The 15,632-nt window shown below is 29.7% G+C and overlaps 1 protein-coding gene across 2 annotated transcripts; it reads left to right on the forward strand.

The window, feature by feature from the left end:
• Nucleotides 1-432: 432 nt before the first annotated feature.
• LOC132935197 (E3 ubiquitin-protein ligase Su(dx)) lies at nucleotides 433-15,552 on the forward strand. Of its 2 annotated transcripts, none has more exons than XM_061001672.1 (14): nucleotides 433-1,323; nucleotides 7,447-7,618; nucleotides 7,865-8,006; nucleotides 8,076-8,392; nucleotides 8,453-8,533; nucleotides 8,608-8,767; nucleotides 8,836-9,100; nucleotides 9,164-9,348; nucleotides 9,404-9,547; nucleotides 9,617-9,859; nucleotides 9,928-10,087; nucleotides 10,157-10,657; nucleotides 13,240-13,336; nucleotides 13,446-15,552. In XM_061001672.1, the coding sequence occupies exons 2-14, from the start codon at nucleotides 7,516-7,518 to the stop codon at nucleotides 13,616-13,618; spliced, it is 2,571 nt and encodes an 856-aa protein (XP_060857655.1). In that variant the 5' UTR covers nucleotides 433-1,323; nucleotides 7,447-7,515; the 3' UTR covers nucleotides 13,619-15,552. The 2 variants fall into 2 exon arrangements, with proteins under 2 accessions (XP_060857655.1, XP_060857656.1); XM_061001673.1 differs by lacking the exon at nucleotides 433-1,323 and adding an exon at nucleotides 1,692-1,710.
• Nucleotides 15,553-15,632: the final 80 nt, after the last annotated feature.

Consider the following 15,632-nt stretch of genomic DNA (forward strand, 5'->3'; position numbering starts at 1 on the left):
TAGTTTGGATTTCTATGTTCGTAGCTATAGACTATAGTTGTACTGTTGTTGTAGAAGTAAGTAACTGTATTCGTCGTTGATACGGGCGACGCGCGACGGTGCGAACCGTTCAGCGTCCGTCGATAACCGCACCGCGCGATCACGCCCAGTTCATACCACTGTTTTCTACGAATTGCCTACGGGCTACGACTACTTACTACGTCTTGTGCTCGGTGCACAGCAGCTGCTCGAAAACCTCAGATACTATATAGATATGTGTCGAAAACACCAGCTCAACGACACCTGCCGTATCTTCTTTAAAAACGATTACGTCGTTATCACAACATAAGCACAAAAATAATATTGTAATAATATAATCATTATGATGATAATGATTATGGTATAATTATACCAAAATCACAACATTGTCATATTCTGTGATCATAATAACAAAAGTTGGTACCTGTTTCAATGCGTACCGCGTATCATTCGTGTGTGTCAGCTGCTGGTGTCTACGATATAAATTGTCAATATATGATAATATTGTCGCACAATTTATTATTATAAATAATTAAAACAATAATAATTGCGATTTGCGAATACGGTAAGCACCAAGCAGTAAGCACTAAGCACACGGCGGCCGCGCAGCTTGTGCAACAGCAGTTGCGCACTTGCGCGTAAAGTGCGGTGGCGTGCGTGTGTGTGTGTTTGCGTGTGTGTTTGCGTGCGTGTGTGAGTGTGTGCGAATACATGTGTGTGCGCGCGCGCGTGTCGTGTTATCTCGTCCACTCGCGAGTTTGCGACCCAAAACGCACTCTCTCTCCGCTTAAACAACTATAGCTGGTATAGTTAAATAGTTTGGAAAATTAACCCACGCACGCAATTGTTGCTACTGTCATCGTAATTTACTACTGTCATTTATTATTTCAAATTGTACGGCACAATTCGTACGACAATATTGTGTGTGTTAAGCTGATCACGGTCGACCGTATTCGTTCCGAAAGATAATAATCGATTGGTAGTAGTCAACGATCTCTCTGTCGTCCAGTCGCTGAGATCGCCGCCGCTGCCTCAACGGTGACATAACTCGTCGTGGTCTTAAGTGCGGTGCTGATAAACACTCATGGCGTCATCGTGTCCGCCGCCGTAATACAATCGGCGATCGTCGGTAACGGCGGGAAAGACGTTTCGCCATTCTTCCTGCTCTTCTCCGTTTCACTCGGTCCCTGTGCTGCCTACTTCCACCGACGAGTCCAGCGCAGACCCGAACCGGAGCAAGTATTGTAATATTCTATATTGGAGTGCACTTGCCGCCACCGAGCTGCTGTGAGACGTCAATACACGGTAAGTGCCACTCCCCCTCGCCCCTTCACCACGACCGTAGTTTACAGTGTCATGATTCATGACGCAAATTTTTTTGCGCATAATGTTAAATAGTTTTTTGTTGTCTTCTTCCTTATCGTGTTGCTCGAGCTTGCCATTGGTGGTGTCAACCAGACAACGAGCACTATACGCCAGCTCGCCGCTTATCGCATGCTCGTCGTCATGCCTTGACATGAAAATACAATTTCATTCACACTCTGCACTATTACCCTGTCTGCAGTCAGTGAGTGTTCGGCTGGCCGACGAGTGTGGCTGATAAGCGGGACATGGGTCATCATTGTTGTTTCTGGGTCAGGAAGATTGATGAGCGTTTCGGACAGTGCTATTATATTACAACATGTTAAACTGGTGGGTTTCTGTCCTAGGTACTCTTTGGTCTTATCTTTTTTATTACACTTCAGAAATAATATGTCCAAGACTCAAGTGTTAACATAATCCATTTTCAAGATTTATTTTCTTTTTTATTAGACGGTCTTTCTTTTTTGTACTAAGTGATTATAAATTGTATTGGGTAAGTCAATCATAGAACAAATCACTTCTCATTTGATACATTAGCTGCTGATGGTAATTATTATTTTAATTGCGGGTGCCTGTAATAATAATGTAAGTATGACTTGGGGTGTTACTTGAGTAAACTGTACCTAAACTGTTTTATAACTACTAAATTTTGGTGTCACTGCATTATCTAATGTAAAATTTTTATTAGGGCCAAGAACTTGATGACCTAAAAATCTTTAAGAAATGCACACAGAAAAAAATGTTAAAATTTATAAACATCAAAAAATGACCTCAAAAATACCAAAAATTACTTTATAATATCTTAACATTTTTAACAACAAACGATAAACATAATAATTGTCGATAATTGACAAGTAATGGAAACTGAATGACTTACAATAAAGTGTAACTTTCAATAAGAAAATGCAAATATATTTTAAAAGAAGTACAAAATTGAATAAAAGGCACCATGAATACTAAAAAATGGCCATAAAGCAATAAATTCCCTAAAAATTCAAAAAATGCAAAATAAAAATTGTACCATTACCTAATCTTTATATTCCATGAATCTAATTTCTATAAAGACGAGTATCAAATGTAATTCGATTCATTAGAAAAAATGATGCAAATGCTTCAAGTTCCGAGCCCTATTTATTATTAACGTTTGATTCATGATAACGTCACTTCTTTTGTAAATGTTGGGCATAATATTTTGGAGACAACAAAATGGGGTTTCTGGTTGAGAAGCATAGGCACAACTAGGGTTAAAATTCTGGGGGGCTAACAAAACTATTTATTTAAAATAACCTTCTGGGGGGCTTATATCTAAATCAATAAGGGATATTTGTGGGAGGATAAATCTAAGTTAGGGGGGGGGGGTTAAGCCCCCTTAGTTGCGCCAATGTTGAGAAGGTGCTTGAGTTATTTTTAAGACAAAAAATTGGTATGGACGGCTACAACTATAAATTAGTATTGGTAATACTAATCACTAATGTGATACTGTGTAATACCAACTTTGAAATTTAACAAAACAGATTCTAATTTTAGTCAGGAATTCATAAACTTATTAATATGGCATTTAGTTTAGTATAAATAGGTACACAACAACTGCTACTAGTCAGGGCTGTATTTTAGAAATGTCTTGAGGGGGGAGGGAGGCACAAACAAAAAATTCAAATTATACATGGGTATAAATTATCCTAACTCATATTTTCCATCTCAAAATAAGTTTTAATTTATAACCAAATAGTCAAAATACTAATGTTAACTTTTAACTTAACTGAAGGCAATTTAATTAAATTAACTTAACTTGTCACACTTAATTATTTTCACTAACTTGCCCAATGCCCATCTAGGTAATCTGACAAAACTCATATAGCAAATGCTTTAAAGCAGTTCCTACCTATTTAAAAGATTAAAATTAAACTTTATACCTACCAATGCTAATTTATCTAATCCTCGGTCTAACCTTACTAATTACTTAAATAATATTTGGTCTTAATCTAAATATAAAACAAATAAATTAAGACTACCTAATTGATTTTGCCATATTATTTTCTATAATCCTTGAATTATTTTTTTTTAACTAAAATAAATATGAGAATATTAATTATCTAATATGGTTCATTTGTTATAACTTATTATAATCATAAACAGTACTATGAGTTCAATAATGTTGTATATTGTTACATTTTATTCTGAATTAAAAATTAGTAAGATATAAATTTGCTTCATTAGGTATATTACCATTCTAAATAAAAGATTGTATTTATCATATTTTAGATGTAAATGCATATAAATACTATAGTACCTACCAACTAGTTTTTTTTTATTGTAAAAAAATATGGATTTGATGTTGTACACTAATATAATATCCATGTAGGTACCTATATAAATGTGAAAATGGAAGTCTTTGTCATGCATGTTCTCTGGAACCATTCATACAAAATTCATACGAGTTTTTTTAACTGATAGGGTAACTATTTCGCTGAGCAGATTTAAAGTATAGTTTTATGGACCCAACTTCTGTCCAGGAAATATTGAGGGATAAAATAGGAATAAACTGGTCGAGCCCCGGGTGGCACTATCTGTCCAGTTAAATGAAATCAAAATATAATTTTGAAAATGTTGTCTTTGTCAAAGTGGGATAACACAACCAGATATTGTTAACTTAGGTAACTATAATTGAGTAATTATTTATTTATAGTTCTTTATTTTTCAATACCCTATGACGCAGAGCTGAAAAAAAAAACACAGACGCGTGCTCTCCCATTAATGTTGAGTGGTGACGTAAATGGTAAATTAGTTAATGTAGGTATCTATGGTTGTTGCCCATTGCAAACAATCTACTCTTTCTTTGAAACTTCTGATCTGATTATCTTGATTTTTTTTTCAAATGAAACGAATACAATACAATATAATATATAGTTCTTTTGGTAAACTGTTACAAGAGATACATTTTATTGTTTGGGATGAATCAACGATGGCAAATAAAGGCCATGGTTCTATACCTGAGGCTCTTGATAGGACGCTGAGGGACTTGATTATGATAACCCGATGGGAGGATTTGTTATTCTTTTTGCTGGTGACTAGGCAAAATTTAATACTACTAGTTATGCCAATAAGCACTAAAGTCTAAAATTGATGAAATCAATGCTTGCCCTAAGTCATAATACCTGTGGTCTTACATCCTTAAAGCTAACAACCAATATGCGGATGCATCTCTCAGGTGACCATAATGCAGAACGTTTTTCACAAACTCTCTTGAACTCTGGAAACAAAACTTTCCAGAATAACGACGATAGAACAGTACAGATAGATTCGTCTTTTGCAATTTTGGTTCATGAACAAAATGATTTAATCAACAAACTATATCCTAAAATCTCAAATTTCTAATGAATTCAATGAATAGCTTTGTGACTGTTCTACCAAATTTTTTTTTTTGTAAATCCATCAGATCTCCCACCACAAAAACTCAATTAAAAAATCGGTGCTCCTATTATTCTCATCAAAATTTGAATGCACCCAAATTTTCCAATGGAACCAGGGTATAAAATTCTTATTGGTATTGAGAATGGTCAAATTGTATACATTCCAAGAATACCGATAATTACAAATTGATATCCATTCGAATTCAAATGTGTTCAGTGTACAATTCCCCATTAAACTTTGTTTTGCAATTTTAATTAATAAAGCACAAGGACAGACAATGAAAGTTTCAGGAATCAACAACACAGATCCTTTACTCATGGCCAATTTTATGTTGGTTGCTCCTGTGTTAGCTCAGAAATAAACTTATACATCTATATATAGAGAAATTTTAGAACATCAGTAGTTATGTAGTATCCAGGATCGGCTCAAGGGAAAATAGTGAACTAGGCAAAATCAAATTTTGCTGCCCTTAACAATAGAATATTATCAGTATTTTGAAAACGCCTCCCTCTTACTAATGTGCAGCTTAAGTGCCGCCCTAGCGCATGGGCCTATGTCGCCTACCCCTTGAGCCGGGCCTGGTAGTATCTATTATGTAGATTATTTTTGTACCTATTTTTTTTATCTTGTTTTTAATGTTCTACTAGTATTATTTATTAGAACAAGCCGTAAACTGAATTGCTAATTAATTTTATTAAAAACATTTTGCATAATTTTGCATTGTTTAGAATTATTTGTGCATATTTTTCTATTTTTGAGTGTATAAATTATATGTAAATTAATTAATTCATAGCTCTGATCATAAATTATATATGTAGGTAGGTAGTTAATAAACTAAGAGGTTCATTTTGTGACCTATTTGTTGTTTAAATCTAAACGAACATCTATTATATATTTTGACCTTCACATCTATTATATAATAAGTGTTATATCTATTTATATTATTTTTATTAATAGATATAAGTTTACGATCATCTAGAATAAGAAAAACTTATAGTCCATAGGTACCTACAACATTTTTATATATTATATAAGTAAACAATAATTCTAATCTTACTTAATTTAAGTTATTAAAATAATTTTTTTTTTAGTTTCTGAGCGGAACACTGAATGTATTGATTTTACAATAATGTGTTTTTCTTTTAATTTTTTAAATTTTTTTAAATTTTGAGTGTCATCACTGTTTGGGGCAGTAAAACTGCTTTGATTTTCTTTAACAGTATCTTGTTTGATGGGAAAGTGAATCTTGTTGGTGCACTGGGAGGTCAAAATTTATAATTCCTAATAGTTTTCAAACGCGTAGGGAAAAACAAAATTAAGGAAAAACAGGAATTTTTACGCAAATTATGTTTATGATTTTGCAATTTCTCTGAATGTCAATAAAACTTTATTTGTTGGGTCAAAAAGCTTGAAAATTTAATACAAGGCTTCTAATATATTATTACAATGACAGATTGAAATATTAAAAATTCATTGCCGCAATTTTTTTTTTATATGCATTTAAAGTTAGAATTTTTACAAAAGGCGTAGAAATTACAAAAATGTGCAAATTATTTTGAGTTAGAAATTCCTAAAAAATTTTCTTTTTAAATCTAAGATTTTAAAATGTCATGCAAGGTTCCTTATAAGATTATCTATCTTTATCAACAAAAAAAAAATTGTCTAAGGAAGTCATGTTACATTTTTATGAGCATTTGAAGTTCAAAGGTTACAACATTTTTTCTAACTATTTCTCAAGTAGCGATTTTCTTGTTTTGTTGTAATTCAGAAACTTATGTTTTATAATTTATGTCAATAAAATGTTATTTGTTCATCCACTTTCCCATCTTTTTTATTAATGATATTTTCAGCATTTGTTTTTATCTTTGGTTATAGGCTTATTATTCTTTTTAATAATAACTTAGCAATTACATTTTTTTTAAATATTTTGATAAGACATTGAGCCATATAGATATAGTAAGTCGAGTAGTAAGTTATAGTTATAAAAAAAGGTAATTAGGAAAAGAATAGAGAATACAGAATAACGATTCAAAATCAAAAATGCTTAGGTATTGCCCTTTTAATTTTGTTGTTTAAATAATTATTTTATTTTTAATATTAGGTATATAATATCTAATAAATATTAAAAAACTTTACATAATACCAATTTCATATGCATAATGTGTAATAGATATTTATTTATAAAATTTACAATAATATATTATTGTACCTAACCATAATAAATATTATTTTGCTATTCCAACTCTAAAGTTGTAGTTATGAGATAAGTATATTACTATTCATTTGTGAGTATCTAAATTTTCATACTTGGTATTATACATGAGTTTTCTTGTGAATTTTGTAACTTGAACTTAAATTTTATTTTTAATATTCATTAATTTATGAAGTACCTAATTAATAAAATTTAAAATATTTTTTAAAGGTAGGTTAGGTTATATAATATTGGTTAGCTTTAGCTATTTAGGTATAATATATTGGTACCTATTTATTTTTCATTAAGTATCTATTGAAATAAATGAATTTATTATACAGTTTAAATTTAAATCAATTGTTACATTTAATAAGCTTTTTTGATACAATATTACATGTAAACAATAATTTATTTAAATTGATATGAATTATTTAATCACAATTATTTTGTTTTTTATTTTATAGGTTAGCCATAATTGTGTTAAAATATTTGATGGTTTGAAAGTCACTGTAAAGTGAAAAATTCTGATTGCCATGGGTACTATTGTAGAGAGTTTTGCCAATTGTTCAATATCGACTCGGGATAGGGTAATTGCTCCTTCAAATCAAATTCAAATTTTTCAACTCATTGTAACAAGTAAGTTCAACATTTGTATTAACAGAATACCAGCATCTATAAATTGTTAATTTAATATTGTTTCGCGTGGGAAATAACCACTCAAAATATTGTTATAGCTAAGCCAAGTTATATTCACCAAAAAGAGAAGAACTTGTGCAATATCACAGGCAAATTGCAAACATAATACTTTTTTTTTTAACTTAAATGCATTTTACAATAATTAAGTTTGATTGATGATTCATTTGAGTTTTATTGCTGTTTTAGTTGAAAGCGCAAGTTTAAAAAATAATGGTGGATTGATTAAACCGCATCCATATGTTGAACTTATTGTTGATGATTGCAAAAGAAATAAAACTGAAGTTATTAAAAATACATATCAACCGAAATGGAATGAAGAATTCACTGTGTATGTTAATAATTATTATATAAAGATTAAATTAAATTATAATTGGTATTGGTATTTTTTTTTTTTTAGACTTGTTACTCCATACTCAATATTACACTATCGTGTATTAGATTATTGTAAATTTCAAAAAGATGTGCTTATAGCAGAGAAGAGTATTAGTCTTTATGATATTTTAAGTAATTATAATGGTGTCTGTGATAATTTGGAGTTGACAATTGATTTGATACGAGTTCGTCATCATGATCATCAAGCATCAAGTTCATCCACATCTAACAATTTGGTCAAAGTTGGAGAGTTGATTACTATATTACATGGTTTTCATATTGATATGTCTCAAGTTTCGAATCCATCTAGAGAAACAGGCAGTAGTACTCATAATCATCAAGGTACCTACTTATACTCAATATATAAAAGAAAAATTAATTTAAGTCATTATTTTTCTATAGGATTATCAAATGGCGATTTTAGTAACGGAGTTAGAGCTCGTAGTCGTTCCTCGACAATGGTCGCTATTGTATCACCACTAGGTAATTGCTGTTTTTTTATTATTTGAACCATTTATAATAGATTTTTTAATGAAATTCATTTATACATATTTTAGACATGGATGTATCAAATAATCTTGTAAATAATGCGTTAACTAATAACATTCGGACATCACAAACTCCACCATCACACAATAATTCTGCTGAGGGAACAATTACTGTTCATCATCAAAACGGTCCTGTTACATTACCAATAGAAGAACCATTGCCCGCTGGGTTTGTGAAAATAATTAATAATATATTATTTTTGAGCTACTACATTTAATTAACAAATTTTATTTTAGTTGGGAAATGAGATTTGATTCATTTGGACGAAAATATTATGTAGATCATAACACAAAATCAACTTCTTGGGAACGACCACAACCATTACCAGCTGGTTGGGAGCTTAGAAGGGATAGCCGTGGGCGTATTTATTATGTGGATCATAATACTCGTACTACCACATGGCAACGACCAAACGTTGAAAGACTGCAGCATTACCAACATTGGCAAGGGGAAAGAGCTCATGTAGTTCAACAAGGAAACCAAAGGTTTCTGTATCCTCAGGTAAAATGTATAAATACTGTATATTTTTCTATGTAACTAATTATTTTTGTATGGTATGTTTAGCATGCTTTAGGAACAGGTTCTGGACCAAATAATAGACAAACTACAGGAGTTCCACCTACCCCTGTTGTCGAAGAGGAAGGACAGTTACCCAATGGTTGGGAAAAGCGTCTCCAACCGGATGGTAGAACTTATTTTGTTAATCATAAAAGTCGCATTACTCAATGGGAGGATCCACGTACACAAGGGTATAAATGAGAAATATTTTTTAAATTTAATTTTAATGTTAATTGATTTGATTAGAACTGAGATGATTATTGAAAATTCTGATTTACCAACTGGTTGGGAAGTAAGAAAAACCACTGATGGAATTAGATATTTTGTTGATCATAATACACATACAACTACTTTTGAAGATCCTCGTAACCATGTACTACCCATTCAGTGGTAAATAATAAGAAAGAATATTATTATAATAATTATGTATTATAAATATAAACATATTTATAATTTTAGTTCTACTGGTCCTTATGGGGTACCTGCGGCTTATGAAAGGTCATTCCGTTGGAAATTAAGCCAGTTCCGGTATTTGTGTCAAAGTAATGCAATATCAAGCCACATTAAGATAACGGTTTCCAGACAAACACTGTTTGAAGATTCCTATCATCAAATAATGAGATCTGCTGCGTATGAAATGAGGAAACGTTTGTATATAGTATTCCGTGGAGAAGAAGGCTTAGATTATGGCGGTGTTTCACGGTACATAGTTTATTCATTATTAAAACAATTCAATACCAGTATAATAATATAATTATTGAATTCCACAGAGAATGGTTCTTTTTACTTTCACACGAAGTACTCAACCCAATGTACTGTCTGTTTGAATATGCCAACAAAAATAATTATAGTCTACAAATTAATCCTGCTTCGTATGTGAATCCAGACCATTTGTTATATTTCAAATTTATTGGACGATTCATAGCTATGGCAAGTATTATATTAAATATGTTTTAAATCATGTGGAATATTATATAAATATTATGATTACAATTACAGGCTTTATATCATGGACGTTTTATTTACTCTGGTTTCACAATGCCCTTTTACAAGCGTATGCTGAACAAAAAACTTACCATGAAAGATATCGAATCTATTGACCCAGAATTTTATAATTCATTGGTTTGGATACGTGACAATAATTTAGAAGAAAGTGATATTGAAATGTACTTTGGTGTGGATTTTGAAGTACTTGGTCAAGTTGTCCATCACGAGTTGATAGAAAATGGTGACAAAGTGAAGGTTACTGATACTAACAAAGATGAATACATTAGATTAATGACTGAATGGAGAATGACACGTGGCATTGAAGAACAGACTCAAGCATTATTAGATGGATTTAATGAAGTAGTTGCATTAGAATGGTTGAAATATTTTGATGAACGTGAACTTGAACTCATGCTGTGTGGCATGCAAGAGATTGACGTCGAAGACTGGCAACAGCATACAATTTATCGCCACTACAATAGAACTAGCAAGCAAATTAACTGGTTTTGGCAGGTACTAAAGTTAATTGAATTGATATTCTTATTATTAACCTTTTCACTGCTACACTATTTATGCTCAACAACCTGTGTAATATGCTACGTAAAATAAAATATTTTTAATTGTTTTAATTAAATATATTATGTATTTTTTTTATTACATTTAATATTATGATCTAATTATTTAAGTTCAAAATAATGCAAGCCAGGGTTCCTAAAATTGTACAGTTGCCAACAAATGATATTATTATAAAATACAGTAACATAAAAGTATGTCTGATTAGTGAATGGTAGAAATGTTTAGGATGTAATATTATGGCTGGAGCAGTGAAAGGGTTAACAACAATTTTAAGAATTATCCTAAATACGTAATTTTATATTTATATTCATATTATATTTATGAATAACAATAGATAAAACCATTGATTATAAATACTGTAGATTGCAAAGCACAAATTCGTGATTAGTAATGGACAATACCGTTGTAATCGCTAGTAATTTTTTCGTCTAGCCATTTACTGGTAATAAATATTTTGTGCCACCGTTAAACCTGGTCCGTGAGCAACCTATAGTATTTATAACTAATGATTAAACCTACATTCTTCGAAAAAAAGAAATTATTCTAAATTATATGTATATAATATATATTTTCAATATTAAGTTATTACATCTTATATATAAATGTGAAAATGAAAACCTTTGAGTGATATGTTCTCGGAAACTACTGAACCGATCGTTATGGTTTTTTTTTTTTAAATTGAAAAGCTCATTGCGGAGAAGGTTTAAGGCTTTTGATCGATTCTCTAACTTTAAAAACAAAGGAGTTATCAATTATCATAAATAATGGCCTGTTACGTAATAATAAATCAGTATTATTCTCAACTCCTATAACCCATAGCAACCATTAATAAACAACAATTTCTATCGTAAATCTCAAAATTATTGAGATTATAATTATAATTATAATTACAACTTCGTTGCCCGTTAAATGTATCAACTCTATATGACTCAAACTTTGTTCAATTCGTTATTTAATATTCGGTGTATAGTATTCAAAATTTATTTTAACTTTTCCGTTTCACGGAATAAAAATTCTGATATACGCAGCAGTATATTATCAGGTAGGCAATCTACCTACGGTAGATCGCGGACACCATGCTGTTTGTACGTATGATTTAACTCTAAAGTATCAAAGTTATACCAAGTTTGTTGTTTTTACTTAATATAATCAATTTAAACAAAATCCTATCCTAACCTAACTGACTGAAATCCGATGAATGAAATAAAAAACAAATTTAACCCTTTGTAAATATTAACCTATCTTCTTCCCAGAGGTCTAATCTACCAACTAACTATATAAATACACAGACTATAACTACACGGACTAAACACTGGAACTACTTATCAGATCTTATATGTATATTGACAAAAGACACTAATACAAATCAACAAATATGCCCGATTAACCAATAGCAACAAATATATTATACACAGGTGAATTTTCCTAAAATTTTCTTTTATATAAACCTTCTCTGTGAAATACTCTTTCGTTTAAAAAAAAAAATCAAGACATTTATAATATATACAAGAAGATCTGATAAGTAGTTCCAATGTTTTGTCTGTATAGTTATAGTCTGTGTATTTATATAGTTAGATATATATATAAATTAATGTTTGTGGGTAGATTGGACCTCTGAGAAGAAGATATAGGTTAATTTACAAAGGGTTAAATTTGTTTTCTTTTTTATTCATCGGATTTTAGTACGGTTAGGTTAGAATAGGATTTTGTATAAATTGATTATATTAATCCACTGTAGGTGGAATTAAGTAAAAACGACAAACTTGGTATAATTTTAATACTTTAGACTCTTTAGAGTTATACACTATAATCATACACTTACGCACAAACAGCACGGAGTCCGCGATCTACCACAGGTAGATTGCCTACCTGATAATGTACTGCTGTGAATCAGAATTTTTATTCCGGGCAACGGAAAAGTTAAGATAAATTTTGAACACCATACACCGAATATTAAATAACAAATTGAACAAAGTTTGAGTCATATAGAGTTGATACATTTAACGGGCAACAAAGTGCTCGGGATCAGCTAGTTTATTATAAAATCTAAATATTTCAATGAAATTAATTTTAAAATTTTACTTAATATTTACAATCTTACATACCAATTATTTAAAATATTTTTTTCAAATAAATTGTAAATATAAAATAATTAATATTATAATACCAAAAACTTAAGTAGGTAATTAAATAAATTATTTTTTAAAAAATGGATACTATTTTAATGTCCCAATATGATTTTATAATTTTTACTTAGTTTAAAAAGTAGTTTAAGATTTTAATTTTTATTGATTTTATGCATTATAAAGTTAGGATATATAAGTATTTTCCTTTTTATTTTTGAACACTTGTATTTTGGTCACTAAATAAAAACAAATCTACCTATTCTATTTGAATATTCTAAGAAATTGGCCTATAAATAAAAATTAAATTTCAAAACTATTATTATCTTAACAGTTTAATCTTTTATTTGTACTTGGGTTTTGGCGATATTCAATATAATTTGTTTTAAAATATAGTTTGTAAAACAAGCTGACAATGAAAAACGAGCAAGACTTCTTCAGTTTGTGACTGGAACATGTAGAGTTCCGGTGGGAGGGTTTGCTGAACTTATGGGTGAGTTAAACCAAAAACTACAAATATTATTGTTAAAAAACTTTTCATTTTCTTTAGATTTATGCTGTGATTAGTAATTACTATTAAATACAATTATACTTCTGTTTAGGGAGCAATGGAGCGCAGAGGTTTTGCATTGAAAAGGTTGGTAAGGAAACATGGTTACCTCGGTCTCACACATGCTTTAACAGGTTAGACTTACCGCCATACAAGAGCTATGACCAACTAGTCGAAAAACTCAATTATGCTATTGAGGAGACTGAAGGGTTTGCTCAAGAATGAAACACAAATATATTCAGGTTAATGTTCCATCAATTGTTACGATTTGAAATATAGATATAGTAGTATATACTAATATTTACAAGACCGAACAGTGATATCATGACCTCATAATATCAAATAAACGGTGAAACCGTATTTAGCCCTTTAGAGGTTTAAAATACATTCCTTAATTTATATTCTGTTTTTATTTTATGCATCGTTAATTAATTTTGGAGTTAAAGTGTTTTATTCATTGATGTTTCTCGTTATATATCTCCCATTCATATAGTTACTATTACTTATAGAATTTAAGAACTGTGTTTTTATAAATAAGGCGCATGTATGTATTAAATAAATAAATACAAAAATACTTTTAATGTAATGTACAAAAAAAAAAGTGAATAATAATGGTTATGATTTATTACAAACTTCGATTTAGGTGAACGAAAGTATAATTTATGTATAAATAAATCATATTCCACTTATTCACTTTAAATAATTTTTACTATAACATTCAACTAATATCTGTTATAATTTGTTAACTAAACATAGGGTACTTAAATATTATATGATAAATTAAAATATTTATTTATTGCAGTACTAAGCAATCATTAGAATTGAAAATACATGTGACCTAAAGCTGCGATAATAATTACATTTATTATTGTTGTTTTTCTTAGATTGTGCTTACGCTTTTGCGAACATGTTTATTTTTTTAAAACATAAAAAGTTACCATGTATGACAATTGTTTATTTTGTATTCTGAAATCTTATTATGAACAATTTTAGCATTAATTACAATATATAAGATTAGGTACCATACAGCATTTAGTAAACAATTTTGTTTAAAAATGTATTCAATTTTTTTTTTAAGAAAGAGCATTTACAAAAAATAAAATTTAGCTCAAACTATTTAAAATATTTTTTAGGAAATATCTTTAGAAAATGTTTATAAAATTTATTCAGACATTATTTTCCCTAAAATACTTTTAATATGTTATTACAAAATGAAAATTCATCTTAATGATTTTAAATACAATACATACTTTTCTAAAAATTGACCGTTTTATAGTACTACTTTGCTGTGTGTGAGCATATTGTATCGCTTAAATATAAATTAATTTTACTTTATTATTATAAAAAATATTTATATAATTCCTGTGCTCTAAATTTATTCTCTGTTTTTGTTAAATTAAATAAATCTAACCCTGTGAACATAGGCGTGCTCTCAGATGTGGCTTGTAGGGCTATAGCTTCATCTCAAGTTTTTTTATTTAGGTAGGCACCAAAAAAGTCTATCCCCTAAAGAAGAAATCGCAAATTTGTTGCGTGCGAAAAATAAAATATTAATTATATTGTATTTTTAGTAATAATTAACAAGACCACAATTTATTTCTTATTTATATAATATACACCTATATTTCATAATTTAATGGCTTGTAAGAAAATAAATCAGTTCATTTTTGGCACGGAATATTAGAAAAATTTGACTTCCCTGCTCTTCTGTAAAGTCTTTTCAAACTAACTGCTGGAATTCGGAAGTATTAACACAACGACTACATCGCATTTCAGAACATGTGAGATGCGTTATTATATAACAATTATATATTCAATATTACATTTAATTTTTCTGTTTCGAGTATATTTTATATATTCATTTTTTAGTATGTATACTTTTTTTGTGGGGGGGGGGGGGGAGGCAGTGAGTGAATTGTGAAGGGGAAAGTCGTGAATGGTCAAAAAAATAGTAGCCACATCTGCAACAAAAGTGTGCACGCCTGTGCATGGAAATCTAGTTAGTTTTATATAAATAGACACAATTTATGATACAAATATTATACTATTTGGACAGTTATTAAATATTATTGTACATATACTTTTAGAATATTATATATTATCTCAATATTGTTGTTAAATATTATATTTCATTAATAAAAAAAATATTTAAACATGAATTTTGTTTTTAACATTTTTCAAGTTGTTTTAGAAGAATTTCCCACTGATACCAGTATTATTGGTTATATATAATAATTAA

This window comes from Metopolophium dirhodum, chromosome 1 (genome assembly GCF_019925205.1).
Source record: "Metopolophium dirhodum isolate CAU chromosome 1, ASM1992520v1, whole genome shotgun sequence".
Lineage (NCBI taxonomy): Eukaryota > Metazoa > Arthropoda > Insecta > Hemiptera > Aphididae > Metopolophium > Metopolophium dirhodum.

What these genes read in the sequence shown, in the direction of transcription:
- LOC132935197 (XM_061001672.1), top strand. Translation starts at nt 7,516, where the DNA reads ATGGGTACTATTGTAGAGAGTTTTGCCAATTGTTCAATATCGACTCGG. An exon ending in AAAGGTTTCTGTATCCTCAG is followed by an intron (nt 9,101 to 9,163) that starts GTAAAATGTATA and finishes TGGTATGTTTAG; the next exon opens with CATGCTTTAGGAACAGGTTC. An exon ending in GAGGATCCACGTACACAAGG is followed by an intron (nt 9,349 to 9,403) that starts GTATAAATGAGA and finishes TGATTTGATTAG; the next exon opens with AACTGAGATGATTATTGAAA.